At 42.5% G+C, this 21626-nt stretch overlaps 1 protein-coding gene across 1 annotated transcript in view; it reads right to left on the reverse strand.

Annotated features, from left to right (window-relative positions):
• Positions 1–10199: 10199 nt before the first annotated feature.
• LOC132885888 (complement factor H-like) overlaps positions 10200–21626 on the reverse strand; it is a 34818-nt gene continuing 23391 nt past the window's right edge. The window contains exons 6-8 of the mRNA XM_060920446.1: positions 10803–10862; positions 10474–10635; positions 10200–10363 (exon numbers count right to left, since the gene is read on the reverse strand). Of these exons, the coding sequence (XP_060776429.1) occupies positions 10200–10363; positions 10474–10635; positions 10803–10862 (386 nt within the window). The remainder of the gene's footprint in view (positions 10364–10473; positions 10636–10802; positions 10863–21626) is intronic.

The following is a 21626-nucleotide window of genomic DNA, read 5'->3' on the forward strand; positions in this document are numbered from 1 at the left end:
AACTTCTTCTTTAAGAGGCTCCTCTGTCCTCCACTCGTTACCTGTATTAATGGCACCTGTTTGAACTCGTTATCAGTATAAAAGACACCTGTCCACAACCTCAAACAGTCACACTCCAAACTCCACTATGGCCAAGACCAAAGAGCTGTCAAAGGACACCAGAAACAAAATTGTAGACCTGCACCAGGCTGGGAAGACTGAATCTGCAATAGGTAAGCAGCTTGGTGTGAAGAAATCAACTGTGGGAGCAATTATTAGAAAATGGAAGACATACAAGACCACTGATAATCTCCCTCGATCTGGGGCTCCACGCAAGATCTCACCCCGTGGAGTCAAAATGATCACAAGAACGGTGAGCAAAAATCCCAGAACCACACGGGGGGACCTAGTGAATGACCTGCAGAGAGCTGGGACCAAAGTAACAAAGGCTACCATCAGTAACACACTACACCGCCAGGGACTCAAATCCTGCAGTGCCAGACGTGTCCCCCTGCTTAAGCCAGTACATGTCCAGGCCCGTCTGAAGTTTGCTAGAGAGCATTTGGATGATCCAGAAGAGGATTGGGAGAATGTCATATGGTCAGATGAAACCAAAATAGAACTTTTTGGTAAAAACTCAACTTGTCGTGTTTGGAGGAGAAAGAATGCTGAGTTGCATCCAAAGAACACCATACCTACTGTGAAGCATGGGGGTGGAAACATCATGCTTTGGGGCTAGCCAGTCTCCAGATCTCAACCCCATAGAAAATCTTTGGAGGGAGTTGAAAGTCCGTGTTGCCCAGCGACAGCCCCAAAACATCACTGCTCTAGAGGAGATCTGCATGGAGGAATGGGCCAAAATACCAGCAACAGTGTGTGAAAACCTTGTGAAGACTTACAGAAAACGTTTGACCTCTGTCATTGCCAACAAAGGGTATATAACAAAGTATTGAGATGAACTTTTGTTATTGACCAAATACTTATTTTCCACCATAATTTGCAAATAAATTCTTTAAAAATCAGACAATGTGATTTTCTGGATTTTTTTTTCTCATTTTGTCTCTCATAGTTGAGGTATATTTATGATGAAAATTACAGGCCTCTCTCATCTTTTTAAGTGGGAGAACTTGCACAATTGGTGACTGACTAAATACTTTTTTGCCCCACTCTATATATCCGTCAAACGTGGAGGTTATTCCAGCGAATAGACACAAGAACATTCCGCACGCAATACATATGCAACAAACATAGTGTGACTGTGTGCGAGCGGTGAATAATCAGGATCGGGCCGGGTCTGTTCTGTAATAAGCAAATTGCACATACATCCTGTAATGGATACTATAGATGTTTAGTGTGTCGTTACTGCTGATATAGTGAGAAAACATTCTAACGAAATGTCATTATATCAATGTTTTATCTTTTGCTCTTTATATCCTGTCATCCTCAACAGTACAATTTGAGTTTTATGCTATGGCACTTAGTATTTTGTTGGCTCCAATGAAATGGTGGAAAGGCTGATGTATAAAATTGTGCTGATGAAGGAATAATATGGAATATAGTATTAAAATGTGACAGCATTTGAAGTCAAACCAGTTTTTTCTAAAAACTCAATGCTGAGATGGTCACCTTGAGCTCAGGATCAAACCGGGCACCCTGGAACTACAAAATGACCAGGGCAATTGAAAATGATTCTATCCACATTCACTGGATATGAGCAGTCACGCACTCTGATTGGCTACTCTACTATGAGGATATCAGCTCATATACTGTGAGTCGAGAAAAACAAAATGGCGGAGCGTGTTGCTGAACCAACCGAGGATGAAATAAAAACTACTCGTAAACAAAACCCCCAAAAATATACTACCGTTCAAAAGTTTGGGGTCACTTTGAAATGTCCTTATTTATTTTTGAAAGAAAAGCACTGTTCTTTTCAATGAAGATCACTTTAAACTAATCAGAAATCCACTCTATACATTGCTAATGTGGTAAATGACTATTCTAGCTGCAAATGTCTGGTTTTTGGTGCAATATCTCCATAGGTGTATAGAGGCCCATTTCCAGCAACTATCACTCCAGTGTTCTAATGGTACAATGTGTTTGCTCATTGCCTCAGAAGGCTAATGGATGATTAGAAAACCCTTGTACAATCATGTTAGCACAGCTGAAAACAGTTTAGCTCTTTAGAGAAGCTATAAAACTGACCTTCCTTTGAGCAGATTGAGTTTCTGGAGCATCACATTTGTGGGGTCGATTAAATGCTCAAAATGGCCAGAAAAATGTCTTGACTATATTTTCTATTCATTTTACAACTTATAGTGGTAAATAAAAGTGTGACTTTTCATGGAAAACACAAAATTGTCTGGGTGACCCCAAACTTTTGAACAGTAGTGTATAAAAAAAAAAGCAACAAAATATGGAATGAAAGTATTTGATGGTAAGAACATCTTTTTTTATTTTCAAGAATTATTATAGCATTTTTCACAAATTGCTCCTGTCATTTCAATGGTTTGTTTACAGTCTTCATCTTTAAGCATTCAAATTTGTTGAATTTTTTAAAACCGGTTCAAAAGCTCAAAGAAGTTTGAAAATTACACAACTGAAATGTCCAAGGAAGAATTAAATAAATGTCTAAAGCTATTCTATACCTTGGCATGACAGCAAGACGGCACTTTCTACAACTCCCCCCCCCCCCCCCCCCCAAAAAAAAAAAAAAAAAAGTCAATTCGTGCAGCCATCGATAGGTTTTTTAAGAAGTTCGCATAATAACAAAGTCTTTACAATAGTTGCTGACCCAGCATCCGTTTCTCAAAATCCAGTGAATGTGGATAGAATAAAACAGTTATTCCACTCAATCTCATTGTACATGGCTTATAGCCAACTCGGTGCTATGCGTCTCGTCAGCTATCATCTCATGTACGACTCGATTTCGTGAAATAACTGTTAAATATTCACAAATGTAAAAGTTGTGATGGCATAAGCATTTCTCCACATTGCTGTGAATCTTCTATGTTAGTTCTGGTTGCTATCAGAAGTGACATAATTAGTATCAAACTCCGTTGTGTCAATCTAAATACTGTAGTACATCTGTTCTTGGAACAATCCAGAGGTTTTTTTTTTTTAAAGAAGACAAAGGAGTTCCCAAAACAGCAGCGTTCTGGATGGGTTTGATCGTGCCATGGAGTGAAATTTAAAAAAATAAAATAAAATTCTGTTGCTAAAACGTGGAAAGAAGAGGCCAGTGGAGCAACCAAGAGGCCAACATGATGAACTGTTAACATGATGCTACCACCACCATGCTTCACCATGGGCATGAGTTTCTCACAGTGATGCTCAGAGAAAAGCGCTGTTAAGTTCTCGAATCTGGTGAGAAGGTGTTTGTTCACTTTTCTATAATAGCTGCTCTGACCAATCAGATCTGAGAATTGAACAGCACTGTGGTATTATGTTAATTCAGGGAAAGCTCCTTTCATCATTAAGTGGCAATATTAGCAGCCACAGTCTGGGATTGTTCATTGTCTACAGTGTCATGAATACGTCATTAATAGTACATCCATCACTCACAGTACATCCTTTATCACTCGTTTGTCACCCCTGAAATAAAACAGTGACTGGAACTATACTTAAACAGTTTCAAAAATCCTGCAGCATGATCCAGAGACTGCTTTCTGTTAAAGTCGCAGGCCCTAAAGGATGAGATCTGGTCACTCATCACTCCTCTTACATTAGATGTTATCGAAGTTGGCTTTATATCAGAGAAACAAAGAGGAGACCGGCTGATGGGTTTGTCAAGCTTCTTTATAAGATCAAAGTTCTCTTTCCACTGGCGGGACACTTCAACATGAATGGCATCTCTTTGTTATGGGAGAAAAGAGTCTGTCTATCCATCTATCGAGTGATAAAGAAACACAAAACCACAAGTGATATGCTTTATTTTGGTTGAAAAGCAAACTTTGATTCTGACAAGGAAGATTTCTGATCAATAGCAGGAGCTCTGCAGACGTCAGGTTTTCAGATTGAGGCTTTGATACAGATCGCTGTCAAAACAAACGCACATAGATGAATTAATCCATCTGAATTAAGGTTCATCAGTATTAGCACTGGAACACAGATAATGTTACTCTCCTGATAGTTATTATTATATTATACAGTATAGGAATTGGATTCATTTTTTTGGTCATGTTATATGTGTTATATGTATAGGTGTTTATGTCCTTACCTTATAATCTACCTGTAAACATAAATAAACAGCCTCAATTAGAACCCACAAAATGCTGAGTGCACATCATCATTCTACATTTTCTTAAAAACTTATCAATAAACCCTGTGAGCCTTGTTATCTTGTTACTGACCATAATGATGACCACAGGGCCTAATATTACAGCACCTTCACACTACAGTGCTGTTGAATTCTGGATCCTGATCCATCAGAAGGCATTGAATAATGATAATTATAATATCTGCAGTCAGTACACTTACATGCACACTAATAGCACTAAAGACAGCTGTTTAACTGACCAAATGTGAGATTATGAACAAGCCCAGAAAAAAGATAAGACTTCAAACCAAAAAGAAGGCGTTTAATGTTGCCTCCCTACAAAACCCTGCTGTTCAACAAAAGCTTCTGGACTATGTTGGCTGACGGCTTCTCTCAATTCACAGAAGAGAAACCTGTGGTGGAGTCATGGGATGATATGAAGAATGTGATTCTCAACTCATGTATGAAGGCACTTAGCTCACAAAGGAAGACTAATCGTGATTGGTTTGATGAGAACGCTGCTGAAATCAAAACACTTGTTGAACATAGAAGAAATGCATTCATTAAATGGCAGAGAAACCCAAGAACGAGATCATCTATAAATGAGTTACTGAAAGCAAGAAATGAACTGCAATGACGTACTCGTGAATTAAAAAATCAGTGGTGGAAGAATAAAGCTTCAGAACTCCAGGTGCTAGCCGATGTACAGAACTCAAAGGCCTTCTTCTCTGCAATGAAGTCTGTCTATGGCCCTAGCACACATGGACCTACCCCACTGAGAACGGAAGATGGAACCCTTGTCAAGGATCGTGCTTCTGTACAGGCACGCTGGAGGGAGCATTTTTATAACTTGCTAAATTGTGAAGCTGAATTTGACCCAACCGTATTAGATGATCTGAAACGGTTCCCAATCAAACACGAACTTGTTGATCCTCATGCACCCTGTGAAGTTCAACGAGCATTAAAAGACACTAAAAAGCGGCAAAGCAACTGGTCCGGATGGAATTCCATCTGAAGTTCTCAATTATAGTGGGCCAGAATTGACTCGATGCTTGTGGGTACTCGTACAAGGCATTTGGACCGAGGAGCAAGCACCATATGATCTCAAAGATGCACTGATAGTTACCATCCACAAGAAAGGTGATAAGGCTGTCTGCGGCAACTACCGAGGTATCTCGATACTGTCAACCGTTGGTAAGCTGTTTGCAAAGATTCTGCTAAACAGATTAACAAAAATTGCAGAGGGTGTCCTGTCTGATACACAGTGTGGCTTTCGCCCTGGGAGAGGCACCATCAACATGATTTTTGCCTTCTGGAAAATTCAAGAAAAGTGCAGGGAACAACAGACTTCTCTATACAGCCTGTTTTGATCTATCGAAGGCTTTCAACTCAGTAAACAGAGATGCTCTATGGAAAATTTTGGGTAAATATGGGTGCCCAGACAAACTGATCACCATGATATGCCTACTCCATGATAAAATGACTGCTTCAGTTCTCTGTGAACGCGAACAAGTGGAACCATTTCCTGTGAAAATTGGTGTCAAACAAGGCTGTGTAATAGCTCCAATGCTGTTTGGTCTCTTCATGGATGCTGTTCTGCAAGTGGCCAGGCCAAATCTGGAAAATCACAGAATACAGATAGTTTACCGATTCAAGGGTAGCCTATTCAACCCTCGTCGACTACAAGCTAAATCTAAGGTGTCTGTGGCTTCAGTTGTAGAACTTCAGTATGCAGATGATGCTGTGATCCGCTCATACACAGAAGATGGGATAATCACAGATGCTTTTGCAGTAGCCTACAAACAACTTGGGCTATCATTAAAATCCACAAAAACAGAAGTCACGTGTCGACCCACCATTTCAACCACCACCCAACATGAAATCTCTGTGGATGGTAGTGTACTTGGTTGGTTCTGCACTTTAAGTACCTTGGCAGCTATGTCTCTAGTGATGTTTCCCTTGATCATGAAATAACAGGATCAGTGCTGCAGCAACAGCTTTTGGCAAACTACGCAAATGTGTCTTTAACAATCATGACCTTGAGCTAGAAACCAAAATATGAGTCTACCAAGCCATCATCATACCAACCGTCTTGGATGGAGCAGAAACATGGACTGTGTACCGTTATCAAATAAAGCAACTCGAGAAATTCCACCAGAGATATTTGCGCTTGATCATGAATGTTAAATGGTATGATCGTGTTACGAACACTGCAATTCTTGCATAGAGACTATGCTGCACCAAAATAGGTTGAGACCGTATGGACACTTGGTTAGAATGGACAATAAATGCCTCCTTAAACAGCTTCTCTTCAGTCAGCTCTCCACAGGAACAAGTAGTACTGGTGCCCCTAAGAAAAGGTACAAGGATGCCCTTAAAAAACCTTTCAAAATGTGCGAGATTGATGATTGGGGCATAGCTCCAAATGACAGACTTCTGTGGAGGAATATGGTTCGTAATGGAATCAAGACCTTTGAAGCCAATAGACGGAAAGCCGAGGATGAGAGATGCAAAAAGCAAAAAGCAACTCTAGCCCTAAATTCGGGTCAACCTCCTGGCCAGATTGTCTGAAAAATGTTCATAGACCGCCATGCTCATGCTGAGCGGCACTGATGATGAATACTCCACCCAGAACACCCAAAACACACTGGAGAGATTACATCTCTCGTCTGGCCTGGGAGTACCTTGGGGTCCCCTAGGAGGAACTGGAAAGCATTGCTGGGGAGAGGGACGCCTGGAATACCCTGCTTAGCCTGCAGCCACCATGACCCGACTTTGGATAAACAGAAGAAGATGAATGGATAGATGGATAATACGCCACTATTATTTTGAATATGACTATTCGGAATTTGATACATCATATTCAGAGCTGATAAACATCAGCATCTACACCAAGTCTGTCCTGGACCACATTAACAAGTGTGTGGACAGAGTGACAATCTATGAGGAAATAAAAACTTTCCCCAATCAGAAGCCCTGGATGAACAGAGAGGTTCGACTCCTGCACAAAGCAAGAGACGCAGCCATCAGGTCTGGAGACCAGGAAGCTTACAGCTCAACTTGGGCCAACCTGAGACATGGAATCTCCCAGGCTAAATACAACTACAAACAGGGTGTTGAAGAACACTTCAATTCCTCTGATCCCCGATGCATGTGGCAAAGGATACAGGCCATCACTGGCATCAAACCATCCAGCACTGTACCACCAACCAGCTTGGCATCCCTCCCTGATGAGCTCAATTACTTTTACACTCGCTTTGATAGGGGAAACAAGGAGGTCATCGTCAAGGCAGAACTTCTATCCAATGATCAGCCTCTCACAATCTAGGGTCAGGGTAAACAGCTTAGTAGGAATATTGTCTTTCGGAATAAGGTCAAAAACCCAAGGAATATTTTGTGCATGTAAATATAGTGAGTAGATCAGCGACAAATTCTAATATGTTATTGTATAGTAAAAATGTACTGTAACATATGTAGTCATTGATATGGTGAAGTTTTCTGGAAGAAGATTTATGGAAGAAGTCTCCAGTGTCACTGTAACGCTGTAACTTTAAGGTTTCCAGAAGCGTTGGAGCTTTGAGGTGTTGGGTCACATGACTATGGAGGACCAGAGATGTCATGGAAAAGTAATAAAGCATTTCATTCATTTTAAAGGACCTTGTCAGGGTGGGTGCTGAAGTTAAAAATGAGATGATACGGCTCTCTAACCAACCAGATATATGTACATCCATACATGGATATACGTATGGTACATGACTAATTATCTCTGCCAACTTTGTTGAAGGAGGTTATGTTTTCACCTCCATTTGTTTTTTGTTTGTTTTTTCCAACATAACTCACAAAGTAGTGAACGGATTTTGATAAAGTTTGGAGGAAAGGTGGGCCATGGGCCAAGGAACTATTGGTTAGATCTTGATGCAAATCTGAATATGTGGCTTGGTGGAGGTCTGCACTCGAACGCGTGCCCTTCTAGTTTGTATTGTTTTACCTCGTTTTACTAGCTCAAGGACCAAAGTGTCATGTAAAGGCTAAATGTAGAGGCTACAAGGAGAAGCTAAATGATTAAGCAAATTGAGTAGCCAATAGGAAAAGGAAAAGCAGATGGAAAATGGAATTGCCCTTTTAATAAATGGGGAAGCCATGGCTTGAAGGTTAGAGAAGCTGTTTTGGGGACAAAAGGTTGCTGGTTTGATTCTCTGGACCAGCAGGAATGGCTGAAGTGCTGTTGAGCAAGGCACCTAACCCCAAACTGCTCCTTAGACTGCTCTAGGTATGTTGTCTATCACTCTGGATAAGAGCTTCTGCTAAATGCCTGTAATGTATCTTTCCATCATCGGCTTATCCTGTACAGGGTTGCAGGCAAGCTGGAGCCTATCCCAGCTGACTATGGGCGAAAGGCGGGGTACACCCTGGACAAGTCCCTAGGTCATCACAGGGCTGACACATATAGACAAACAACCATTCACACTCACATTCACACCTACGGTCAATTTAGAGCCCTCAATTAGCCTAACCTGCATGTCTTTGGACTGTGGGGGAAACCGGAGCACCCGGAGGAAACCCACGCAGACACAGGGAGAACATGCAAACTCCACACAGAAAGGCCCTCGCCGGCTGCTGGGCTCAAACCCAGGACTTTCTTGCTGTGAGGTGACAGTGCTAACCACTACACCACCGTGCTGCCTCCTGTAATGTAACATAGTGTAAACGCCAGATTGAAATCTGTATTTCTCATTCAATTTGTGAAGCCAGTTATTTATTTCTCTTTTTAAACTGCATTTCACATTTCCATTATTAATTTATGAATTCATGAATGTATTTTTAAATGAAATGCTTTTTGAGACCTGGCGACTTGTCCAGGGTGTACCCCGCCTTTCGCCCGTAGTCAGCTGGGATAGGCTCCAGCTTGCCTGCGACCTTGTAGAAGGATAAAGCGGCTAGAGATAATGAGATGAGATGAGATGCTTTTTGAGTGTTTTAGATTGTTTTTGTAAATCCCTGTTTAAGTTGAACAATTCATTGATGGATTATTAATTCACTTATAAATTCATTTTTAAAATAATTCCTCATTTTATTGCAATTAGTTATTAATTAATGAAATGCTTTATTACTATTTTTATGACACCTACATACATGATCTTTTTTTGGTCTTTAATTTATTTAGCATTTAAAAGAGAGAGAGAGAGAGAGAGAGAGAGAAAGGTCATTTATTGCTGCTATAATGTAGGTGAGAACAGGAACTAATTTGTTTCATGAAAGGTATAAACAGATAAAAATATAAATAAATCTCTGTGGTATAAGAGGTGGTATAATTAGCTTTGGGGTGGTCATCATTGTTGATTATTTTCCCATAATCACATGACCCTGAGTGTTTTAATTCTTTAGTTTATAACTATGCTGGACAAATGAAAGGACAAATGAATCTGTTACTAGAGAAACTTACAGATTCACAGTACTGTGCAAAAGCCTTAAGCACCTTAATTATAGTCTTATTCTGCATTATTGAATCTCCAATTTTTTTGTTTTACAGCAAAAATTTTAAATGTTACAGGAAAATGTTTGTATGGCAGTAAAGAAAGCAACATATTACATAATACTCTGCTTTTCACACTAAAAAGTAAAGAAATCTGTCCAGTTTTACTGCAGAAAAAGAAACAGGTATCGCATTCAGACTGTCCAGAAGAACCGTGGCGGATTCTCCAAGATTCTTCAGAAAAACCTAACAGCTAATTTCCTTTTAAAGCTGCACAAAACGTACCTGAGATAGATGGCAGATGCATTTCTAAACAGTAAAGGGTTCTTACACCAAATATTGACTTTGGTGAGTTTATCACCGTTCACTATTTTTTATAATGGATATGTTTCAAACTAGAAATTTTTATTTTCATTATTTTTGAAGGCACCTTTGCTTTATAGCATTTCTTTGTATGTGCCTTATACTTTTGCACAGTACTGTACTTACAATTCAGTTCCACTTACATTGACCGTAGCTTGCTTTTCCTTCAGAGCAACTGATATATCTGTATCTGACCCATGCGTTAGGACAGTAAAAGTACTTCCGTTCACCCTCCTTCAGATATTCATCAGTATAATAAGAATGAATAAGTGTCCGATCCAGTTTACACGGAGCTGAGAAGACAGAAAACATTATTAACCCACTTATAAATGTTAAAAAGATCATTTTTTAAAATTAATTTGTTCTCTAAGCATTGTGAATTTGTTTTGTCATTAAGACTCACGTTTACACACTGGGAGCTTCGTCCATTTTCCATCCACACATTTCACTTTTTCATATCCTTGTAGTTTATAATATCTCTTACACAGAACTTTTAATTCCTTTCCATTTGATTGTTCTATAACATCTCCATTTTCAATAAGGGGGTGAAGTCCACACTGACTGACTAAAATCAGAGGCAGTTTATGTGACAAGAGGAAGATGAAAGAAATAAAATATTAATTATAAATTTTCAGGCTAAAGCACCTGAGTGGGAGTGAAATTAAGCTTGATATGAAAGACTTCATTTTTAATTGCAGTGGAATCTGCGAGTGAATTTGTGGTGATGATTACCAGGCAATGTTACACGTGTATTCCGATCTGGAGATGGATCACGCCCTGTGGTTTGTGCACCTGAAAGAGTTATTCAGTCTTTTATAAGAGTCATACAACAAAGTTGACTTTCAGTTCAGCCTCTGAATGTGGATGAGCATTGTTCTCCTGGAAGCACTTTTTATTTTTCCTTGAATGTCTTTTATAAATTCCTGCATAGTTTTGTATCAACCTCTGACTGCATCCACTAGCATAATACATGACATATATTATACACTTTGGAAGAGTTCTTCGGTTGGGGGAATCCGCAGAGCCACCACTGTAAATGGCTTAATAATCCAATGAACCTGCAGAACGCTATCACAGCCTGTAGTCCTTTTGTTGAGTCCGAATCAGAGCAAAATTTGATACTTTTACTTTGTTTGCTATTTGATTTGCTCTTACATTCTCAAATGAGCTGTAGATTATTTATATTTGTCTCACATGAAATTATATTTAAAGCAAGACAGCCTTTCGATTTCATAAAATCTGTGAAATTTAGTTCCCTCTGAGCTTTGGTCATTGTGATATCCAGTATGTTTATTTCTGTAATATCTCATAAAATATCAGGCCATTCTGTGGCTGGGAAGTTATTTAATTTGAGGGGATTCCCGAGCAAATAGTAGGCATCCTTCAGTCTCGGGAGACTATGGGTCTGCACTCTGGTTGTCAATCGGGATCGGGAACAGCGTCGAGTGTGACTAATGAGTCCAATGTGGGAATCATGGCCGTAGTCAGCTATGAGGCCATCGAGGTCCGGACCTCGGTCATTTTTAAGAGCTGAAAATACATTTGTACGCTAAATATTCAACTGGATAAAAAAAAAATAAAGAATAACATTAAAATGTCTCTGTAAAAAGTGCATTGTTAATTATGTTAAATGTTGATTCTGTCTTCTGTGTCTGTTTCGTGCGTGCGGCTCTGAGACTATGAGTGCGCGACTCGGGGGAGGAACGCAATGCAGTAGACACGTTTTTTTCATGGTAACCATCAGTGCACTTTCATCTCATCTCATTATCTCTAGCCGCTTTATCCTGTTCTACAGGGTTGCAGGCAAGCTGGAGCCTATCCCAGCTGACTACGGGCGAAAGGCAGGGTACACCCTGGACAAGTCGCCAGGTCATCACAGGGCTGACACATAGACACAGACAACCATTCACACTCACATTCACACCTACGGTCAATTTAGAGTCACCACTTAACCTAACCTGCATGTCTTTGGACTGTGGGGAAAACCGGAGCACCCGGAGGAAACCCACGCGGACACGGGGAGAACATGCAAACTTTGCACAGAAAGGCCCTCGCCGGCCACAGGGCTCAAACCCGGACCTTCTTGCTGTGAGGTGACAGCGCCAACCACTACACCACCGTGCCGCCCCACACTTTCATGAAGCTGTTAAATTTACATTTTCGAAGCAGCGCAGTTGTAGCCTACCTTGTTTGTCTCATTCATTCTCATCTCATTATCTCTAGCCACTTTATCCTTCTACAGGGTCGCAGGCAAGCTGGAGCCTATCCCAGCTGACTATGGGCAAAATGTGGGGTACACCCTGGACAAGTCCCTAGGTCATCACAGGGCTGACACAAAGAGACAAACAACCATTCACACTCAATTTAGAGTCACCAGTTAACCTAACCTGCATGTCTTTGGACTGTGGGGGAAACCGGAGCACCCCCATGCGGACAACATGCAAACTCCACACAGAAAGGCCCTCGCCAGCCATGGGGCTCGAACCCGGACCTTCTTGCTGTGAGGCGACAGCGCTAACCACTACACCACCATGCCACCCCTACCTTGTTTGTGATTTTAAAAATAAATAATTCAATAAGCCAAAGCAATAGAGTCTAAAGTTTCAACTTATGTTTGCCTTGGATAACTTTGCCTTGTGATATTAGAGAGGGTAAGAGGATCTTGGTGGGATTGGGTCCTCTGCGTCTGTATCTTGCATGCATGGGACAGCAAGAACAGAAAAAAACCAAGAAGATAGGGCAGGCTATGAGAGTGTACGACCCCCAAAAGAACGCAGTTCTAGACATTGCGAGTGCTCATTCTAGAGCGTGTGCATGGTAACCATCAGCGCACTTCCATAAAGCTGCTAAAATTTAGCCTACAGGTTTTCAAAGCAGTACAGCTTTGTTTGTGAAATTTAATAAATCATTCGGTGAGTCAAAGCAATATTTGTAAGAAGGGTTCTGACTTGATTTTGCTGTGGTGTAAAGATAAAAGGCTGACAGTGACACATGTAGAAATGATCTGGACAGGGCTCTCGCCTTGTAGTAAAGGTTGAGGTTTTTATTTAAATAGGCTATAGGCTTCAATTTGGATAACTAGTGTTTTACAAAGCTAGCCTACACAATGTCAGACAGCACTGACTGAATTAAAGATTATTATATGGTCATTAAAAATAGTGTCCAAACATTTCAAAAGAGAATTTAGATTGGTTATTAATAAAGATATAGCCAAGTGTCTTTGCTTGTTATATCAAACATATCTCGTATGTTTGTATTTGTTTATTTGCATTGGGTTAAAAACCTAAAATACATGCTTCATACTCATTTTTATGCTCTGTTTATTTGGCAACATTTCAGCTCATTAATAATAATTCTAATGTAATATTACCTATTCCCCAGAAAACAAGCTGCAGAGGTTGTTGTTGAGATTTGTAAACCAATTTTCTGTGGTGCCATTTGGACTAATAATCACTTATTTCTGCCTAAATATTCTTTTTATTTTGTCATTTCAGTATGCTGAGCTGAAGAAACCAGGAATCTGGGAATCTCACACACACGTACACAGTTGATAAGGCAAACTGTTCAACAAGTTTAAAGTTACCCCTACTCTTTATTCAAACATGGTGGTGTATACTGAATTTTTTCCCAATTTTTTTTTTGTGTAGGTATAACGAATGCCATATTATTAATGTATCTTAGTTACATAGGCTACATGGTCGGGTATCTTTTGTCCTCATTGCTTGGGCCAGGTCAAACCATTAAACAAGCTTAAATTATTCTTACTCTTGCCACGTACATGTAGCCTAGTAAACTAAACCCACCCGCCTAGCGGCCAAAAATATTTTTGCCTACGAGTGGGTCTAGCCTCGCACCATATCAACAACACACCCCGGGCATCAAATCGTGCCCGCCAATCACAACGCAAGGTTTTTGTTTGGATTCTTTGGGCGGGCTTTTGCAGGAGTGACGACAAAGCTGCGTGACGCTGGAGAAAGCACAACAGGAAAGATGGCTACGGCTAGAGAACAGCGCACATTTGACTCCGCTTTGGAATCAGTTTTAGAAGAATTAGACTTGGAGTTTTCGTTGAAACATGAGCAGGAAGAGGCTCTCCGCTCATTCCTTTTCAAGAAGGACGTTTTCGCTGTTTTGCCAACCGGCTATGGCAAAAGTCTGATCTACCAGCTGGCTCCGCTCGTAGCCAAAAGGATGGGGCTAGTTTGTGCAGTATGAAGAATTAATAAACAACTTTGAAACATTACTTTTTGATTGTTTCTTATTTTCCCGTTATTTTAAATTTAAGGGAAATTATTTCACCAAACACTACTAAATAAAAATAAAAACTCTCAAAAACAGTTTAAGCAAACCCTTGAAAACACTTGGAAAAAAAATGAGTGTATGTTAAGTATGTGGTACAGACTCCAAACTTGTGGTCATTATCTCCAAACTTCTTAATATCTAGAACCTGTTTATTAATTAATACGCATTTTGAAAAATTATTTATTTCAAGGCCTCCCCCATTGCTTTCTGTCGCTCTGACTACTTCACAGTCACTGTTGCGCTGATTGGTCAGAGCATTGGCCTATATGCACAGAGACAGTTTGAAAGACAGCGGGTTGTTCCTCCCACCCCCTTCAGAAATGTCTACGAGCAAGGCCAGACTAAATATTCACATTTAGTCTGGCTTGCCAGGCTAACGTACATGATTTTTTTTTTTTCAAAACTGATGAGATTCAGTTCAAACACCATTAAAAGTAATTTCAGGAATATATCTCTTGTGTAACGTGTAATTCACCCCTCTCATTTAAATATGTCAAAATTTTTTCTGCGCGTGCTTTGCGCATCCTGGACCTCAGTGATTTTAAAATGTTGGCTATGGCCCTGGCAGGAATGGCAGTCCTTCTGGCACAGTTGACAGATGAAGACTGAGAATGGTTTGTCAGTCTGGTTGGAGGCTTTCTGTCTCTGTCTCCTGGCTTCGGACTGCTGGGCAAGTGTCTTTTCAAAGCTGGAGAGTCCTTTGTGTACTTCTTGTCTCCAGGTTGTTTGCTCTGAAGCCAAGGTTTCCCAGATGTTTGTGTCGATGTTCAAGACCTTCAAGTCTCTTTTGCAAATGTCTTTGTATTGCAGCTGGGGTCTGCCTATGGGCCATTTTCCCTGTGACAGTTCGCCATACAGGAAGTCTTTTGGGATCTGGCCATCGCCCATACGCACAACATGTCCGAGCCAGTGCATGCGTCTCTGTTTCAGCAGGCTATAGATGCTAGGAATTCTGGCTCTTTCCAGGATGGTGGTGTTGGGAACTTTGTCCTGCCACTTGATGTCAAGGATGTGTCAAAGACAGTGCATGTGGCAGGCATTGAGCTTGTGTTCCTGTCGGGCTTGTATGGTCCAAGACTCACTGCCATACAGGAGGGTGCTCACAACACAAGCACTGTAGATGTGAACCTTGGCGTGCTCTATCAGCTTGCTGTTCGTCCACACTCTCTTTGTCAGTCTGGCCATGGTGGTGGAGGCTTTGCCAATCCGCTTATTGAATTCAGTGTCAAGAGAGGGAGTCAGAGATGGTAGATGGTACATGAAGTCGTTGACAATGTCGAGTTCATTGTTTGAGATGCAGATGTGCAGTAATAATTCTGCGTCTTGTGCCATGACCTGCATCTCCTTCAGGCTGATTGTAAACCTGAAGTCTTGGCAGGCCTGGCTGACCCAGGTCATGAGTTGCTGAAGGTCGTTGGCTGAGTGGACAGTGACGGCAGCATCGTCAGCAAAGAGGAAGTCTCGAAGGCATTTCAGCTGGACTTTGGACTTGGCTCTTAGTCTGGAGAGGTTAAAGAGTTTCCTGTCCGATCTGGTGCAAAGATAGATACCTTCTGTGGTGTTTCTGAAGGCGTGCTTCAGCATGACTGCAAAGAATATCCCAAACAATGTCGGCGCGAGGACACAGCCCTGTTTTACCCCTCTCTGGATACTGAAGGAGTCGGATGTTGAGCTGTGGAAGACAATGGTGCCCTTCATGTTGTCATGGAAGGATTTGATGATGCTGAGCAATCTGAGTGGGCATCCTATCTTGGGGAGGATTTTGAAGAGGCCATCCCTGCTGACCAGATCGAAGGCCTTTGTCAGGTCAATGAAGGTGATGAAGAGTGGTTGCCTCTGCTTTCTACATTTCTCTTGCAGCTGTTTTAGGGAGAAGACCATATCGATGGTGGACCTGTTTACGTGGAAGCCACACTGAGATTCGGGGTAGACTATCTCTGCCAGGGCTTGGAGTCTTTTCAGTGCGACTCGGGTGAACAGCTTCCCCACGATGCTTAGGAGAGAGATGCCTCAGTATTTATTGCAGTCACTTCTGTCACCTTTGTTTTCATAGAGGGTGACAATGTTAGCGTCTCTCATGTCTTGGGGTACTTCACCTTCTCCCCAGCAGAGGCACAGGATCTCATGCAGTTCGGTAATGAGAGTCTCTCTACAGCACTTGAGGACTTGGGCAGGGATGCTGTCTTTTCCAGGTGCTTTGCTGGGGTGAGAGAGTCCAAGGCTTTGTTCAGCTCTTTGACTGTTTGTTTGCTGTCCAGCTCATCCTGGACAGGCAGGCACTTGATGGCATTCAGAGTGTCTTCAGAGACCACGTTCTCCCTGGCATAGAGCTAGGAGTAGTGCACTACCCAGTGATCCATCTGTTTGGTCTGGTCCTGGATGATCTTGCCTCTGGTGGACTTGAAGGGGGTGGTCTTCTTTTGAGTTGGGCCCAGGGCCAGCTTGATGCTGTCGTACATCCCTGATGTTACCGGTGTATGCTGCGACCTGGATATTGGAGCAGAGCTGTAGCCAATAGTCATTGGCACAATGCTTGGCAGTCTGCTGGACTTTGCTGTGGGCAACCTGAAGGACTTGCAGATTCCTCTCACTAGGGCTGGCTTTGTACATGGCCAGGGTGTTCCTCTTCTCCTCAATGACAGGTCTCAGGTCTTCAGCGTGGGCTTCAAACCAGTCAGCTGATTTGCCGGTCTTTCTGCCAAAGGTGTCCATAGCGGCGTTATACACTGCGTCTCTGAGATATTCCCATCTGTCACATGCATTTGCTGATGGTGGGCCTGGCAAGGATTTCTCCAGAGCAGCGGCAAATTCCTCGACCTTTCCTTGGTTGACAGTCTTGCTGGTGTCGATGCGAGGCCTGCCCTCCTTTTTAGTCCAGCACAGTCTCTTCGTGGGCAGCTTGATCTTGCTACAGACCAAGGAGTGGTCAGAATCACAATCAATGCTCTGTTAGGTGAGGGTGAGCCTGATGTTTGGTAGGCTGGGGAGTCTGGTGAGGATCAGGTCAAGTTGGTGCCAGTGCTTGGACCGGGGGTGTCTCCAGGAGACTCTGTGCTGAGGTTTGGTGTTGAAGAAGGTTGTGGCAGTGGGGGCGTGGCAGAGCATCAGTTTGTGAATGGAGGGTGGGGTCAGGTCATTACACCTGGTGTCAATTGATGTGTGTGTGTGTGTGTGTGTGTGTGTGTGTGTGTGTGTGTGTGTGTGTGTGTGTGTTTCTTGCAGTGCTGGAGCATAAGAGGAGTGGGAGAGCAGAGGAGGGCTGGTTGGGACGAGAACATGACGCCACCACAGCAGACCCTCCCCACCTCACCCTAATGAAGATGGGTCCACACGACGATCTGGAAGCCTTCCTTGTGCTCTTCGAGCAAGCAGCCAAAGCATGGATGTGGCTGGATCGAGCAGCATGCAGCTTGCCTACTTCTGCTGCTGACTGGCAAGGTGCAGCTCGCTGTGCTGCAGCTCCCCGCCAACAGCCGACTCATCTATGCTGACTTGAAGTGAGCCATTCTACAGTGTGTCGGACGCTCCCCAGAACAACAGTGTCAATGCTTCTGGGTGCTGAAGTTGGAGGAGGTCAGCTGGCTGTTCGTTTTTGGCCAACAGCTCTAGGACGCCTGCCAGCAGTGGCTGGGGGCAGATGACTGTGACACCGAGGGAATTATTGACCTGGTGACACTAGAGCAATTAATCGCATGACTTCTGGAAGGAACGGTGGAGTGGGTCCAGTGTCATCGCCTGGCATCGCTGGAACAAGCCATCAAGCTGGCAGAGAACCACATGGTGGTGGTTCCGATGGCAGGAAAATGTGTTTCCTCTTCTCCTCTTTTCTCTCTCTCCCCCTCTCCCTCTGCTTTCCATCCTTGCCCTGTTGCCCTACCGCAGAGGCGGGGGCCAGCTCCACCCCAGCTGGCACAACACACCTGTGGTGTCCTCCCATTTTCCCCTTCCATGTCTGTGTCTCCCCCTTAGGTGAATGACTTCCATACCACCGGTGCAGAGGGAGAGCCTGGGCCAGTTTGCTGGCACTGCAGGGAACCGGGACATCTTCAAAGTCAGTGCTCCGCGATGGAGGTGGGAGCAGTGGTCCAGATCCCTGACATGCCAGAAACCACCCTTGATAGGGCCAGAGCATATCGCATACATATAAGTGTACAAGGGGATACGTATCACGCCTTGGTGGATTCCGGCTGTAATCCACCAAAGCCTGGTGCAAGGTGAGGCACTGGGGAGAGCACAAGTGGTGAAGGTATTGTGCATGCATGGGGATGTTCACAACTACCCTTTAGTGCCTGTCCACATTCTATTTCGGGGAGAAAAGCATAGAGTAAAGGCGGCGGTTAATCCTCGTCTCACCCACTCGCTGATTTTGGAGACTGATTGGCCTGAGTTTAAAGAACTAATGGAACACATAATAAGTGGTGGGTCCTGCATTAATATGCCATGGGAAGATCCTGGTCTGGCATTGGCTGGAGAAGCTGTCACAGAGCCGTCTACGTCGGCTCTGCATCAAGGCGACATGAGGCATGAGGAGCAGGCTGCCCCCTATCTCTTGGGGATTCCCTTGAGGATTTCCTGTTAGAGCAGTTGTGAGATGAGACTCTGTGTCATGCATTTGATCAAGTGAGAGTAATCGATGTCCAAATTCTCCAGCCGAGCACGACACTGGCCTTCCTCTATTTTGCTATTTTTAAAGCAGATATGCAAAACCATGGGTTCATTTCGTTTATAGATGCCTTGAGACCTCAAGAATAGCACAGGAATAGTTTTTAGCATGAACAATAACTCTAATATTGTAATTTTTATGATTAAAGTGATTCATATAGATAGCGGTCTGAGTGAATGATATTGACGTCCGTAATGTCACAGCAGGAAGGTATCCATCTCATCACCATTTCTGCTATACTAAAACACAGAGCTGATTGCAACTCCAATCCTCCATTTTGAGCTAATTTATCACCATGCCACGTAGATGTGTTGCTGGCTGGTGCAGCAACACGACAGAAGGTGGATTTACATTGCATTCATGGCCCAAGAATGTTCAAACTGCAAAGATTTGGATGCATTTTGTGAGAAGTTCATGGGCACATTGGGCAGCTACAAAGTGGTCTCTCCTCTGCTCTGCACATTTTACTGAACACTCATATGAGATCTCTGATCTGTTGAGGAGCGTTGGCTATAAGCCCGTATTGAAAGAGGGTGCAGTACCAACAATTAAATAAAACTACAAGAAAAGGAAAGTATTTATTTTATTAATTTATTTTTTTTAAAAAAGGAAAGTAAGTTCAGTTGCACCAGTTCTCCTGGAGTGTGAGACGAGGGTTGTTGGTAAAACCCGGGACGGAACGGGACGTGACATATTATCGCTCGGGCAGTGACCTCCCCGTGGTTGTTGCTAAAACCAGTGACATTCCGTCCCGTCCCGGGTTTTAGTAATTGTCTGAGCCGAGCAGTAATGGCGGAGTACTCAGAATGGAGAAAATGGAGAATGAGTGGAGCAGCCATCTGATTTCTCTGCTAGATATTGCTGCTATCTCGCCCTTATGTGGAAGAAGTGAATGAATGGGGAACTGACCGAACAACTGAAAGTCAGATTGTTTCAAAACAATCGGACACAAGATTGGCCTTCAAGAAGTGAGAACACAGATACGTAAGCTGCGACTCTCATTTGGATACAAAACAACAAAAACAACAACACTCGTTGTTTACCTGCATTTAGATTCACACATGTAACTTGTATTGTGTGTTTAAGTTACTGGTATAAGATTATTTAATTTGCTTCAGAATGTGATTGTCTCAGTTCATCTGATTATTTAATTAGCCTTTTATGTTTTATCAGTGAAAATGCATGCATGTACATGTATGTTGCATAAGTTATAATACCTATCCTGTTTTAATGAGAGTCAACCTACAATCAGTGAAGTCAAATCAGTCTTAGTTGAGCAAGTCGGTAACAGTATTTCTTATGTTCACCATAAATTTTTATTTATATGACTTTGGTCTATAGCTGTCAAAGACCTCGGCCTTAAAACTGGTTCCCGCTGTGACATCACGCACTCAGGGCTGGCTGGCTCAGCGGGGCAGCTCGAATGCCAACTTTGCGGTCGATTTTAACTCTCAAGAAAATACATTTTTATTCCCGTTTATGCAGCATACAAGAGTCAAGGATGGAGATACTATCCACTCAGAAATTTATTTAAAAATAAAGCTTCTGCGTACAGTGGTGCTTGAAAGTTTGTGAACCCTTTAGAATTTTCTATATTTCTGCATAAATATGACCTAAAACATCATCAGATTTTCACACAAGTCCTAAAAGTAGATAAAGAGAACCCAGTTAAACAAATGAGACAAAAATATTATACTTGGTCATTTATTTATTGAGGAAAATTATCCAATATTACATATCTGTGAGTGGCAAAAGTATGTGAACCTTTGCTTTCAGTATCTGGTGTGACCCCCTTGTGCACCAATAACTGCAACTAAACGTTTCCGGTAACTGTTGATCAGTCCTGCACACCGGCTTGGAGGAATTTTAGCCCGTTCCTCCATACAGAACAGCTTCAACTCTGGGATGTTGGTGGGTTTCCTCACATGAACTGCTCGCTTCAGGTCCTTCCACAACATTTCCATTGGATTAAGGTCAGGACTTTGACTTGGCCATTCCAAAACATTAACTTTATTCTTCTTTAACCATTCTTTGGTAGAACGACTTGTGTGCTTAGGGTCGTTGTCTTGCTGCATGACCCACCTTCTCTTGAGATTCAGCTCATGGACAGATGTCCTGACATTTTCCTTTAGAATTCACTGGTATAATTCAGAATTCATTGTTCCATCGATGATGGCAAGCCATCCTGGCCCAGATGCAGCAAAACAGGCCCAAACCATGATACTATCACCACCATGTTTCACAGATGGGATAAGGTTCTTATACTGGAATGCAGTCTTTTCTATTCTCCAAACATAACACTTCTCATTTAAACCAGAAAGTTCTATTTTGGTCTCATCCGTCCACAAAACATTTTTCCAATAGCCTTCTGGCTTGTCCACATGATCTTTAGCAAACTGCAGACGAGCAGCAATGTTCTTTTTGGAGAGCAGTGGCTTTCTCCTTGCAGCCCTGCCATGCACACCATTGTTGTTCAGTGTTCTCCTGATGGTGGACTCATGAACATTAACATTAGCTAATGTGAGAGAGGCCTTCAGTTGCTTAGAAGTTACCCTGGGGTCCTTTGTGACCTCGCTGACTATTATACGCCT

The sequence above is a fragment of the Neoarius graeffei genome, chromosome 1, assembly GCF_027579695.1.
Source record: "Neoarius graeffei isolate fNeoGra1 chromosome 1, fNeoGra1.pri, whole genome shotgun sequence".
Classification (NCBI taxonomy): Eukaryota; Metazoa; Chordata; class Actinopteri; order Siluriformes; family Ariidae; genus Neoarius; species Neoarius graeffei.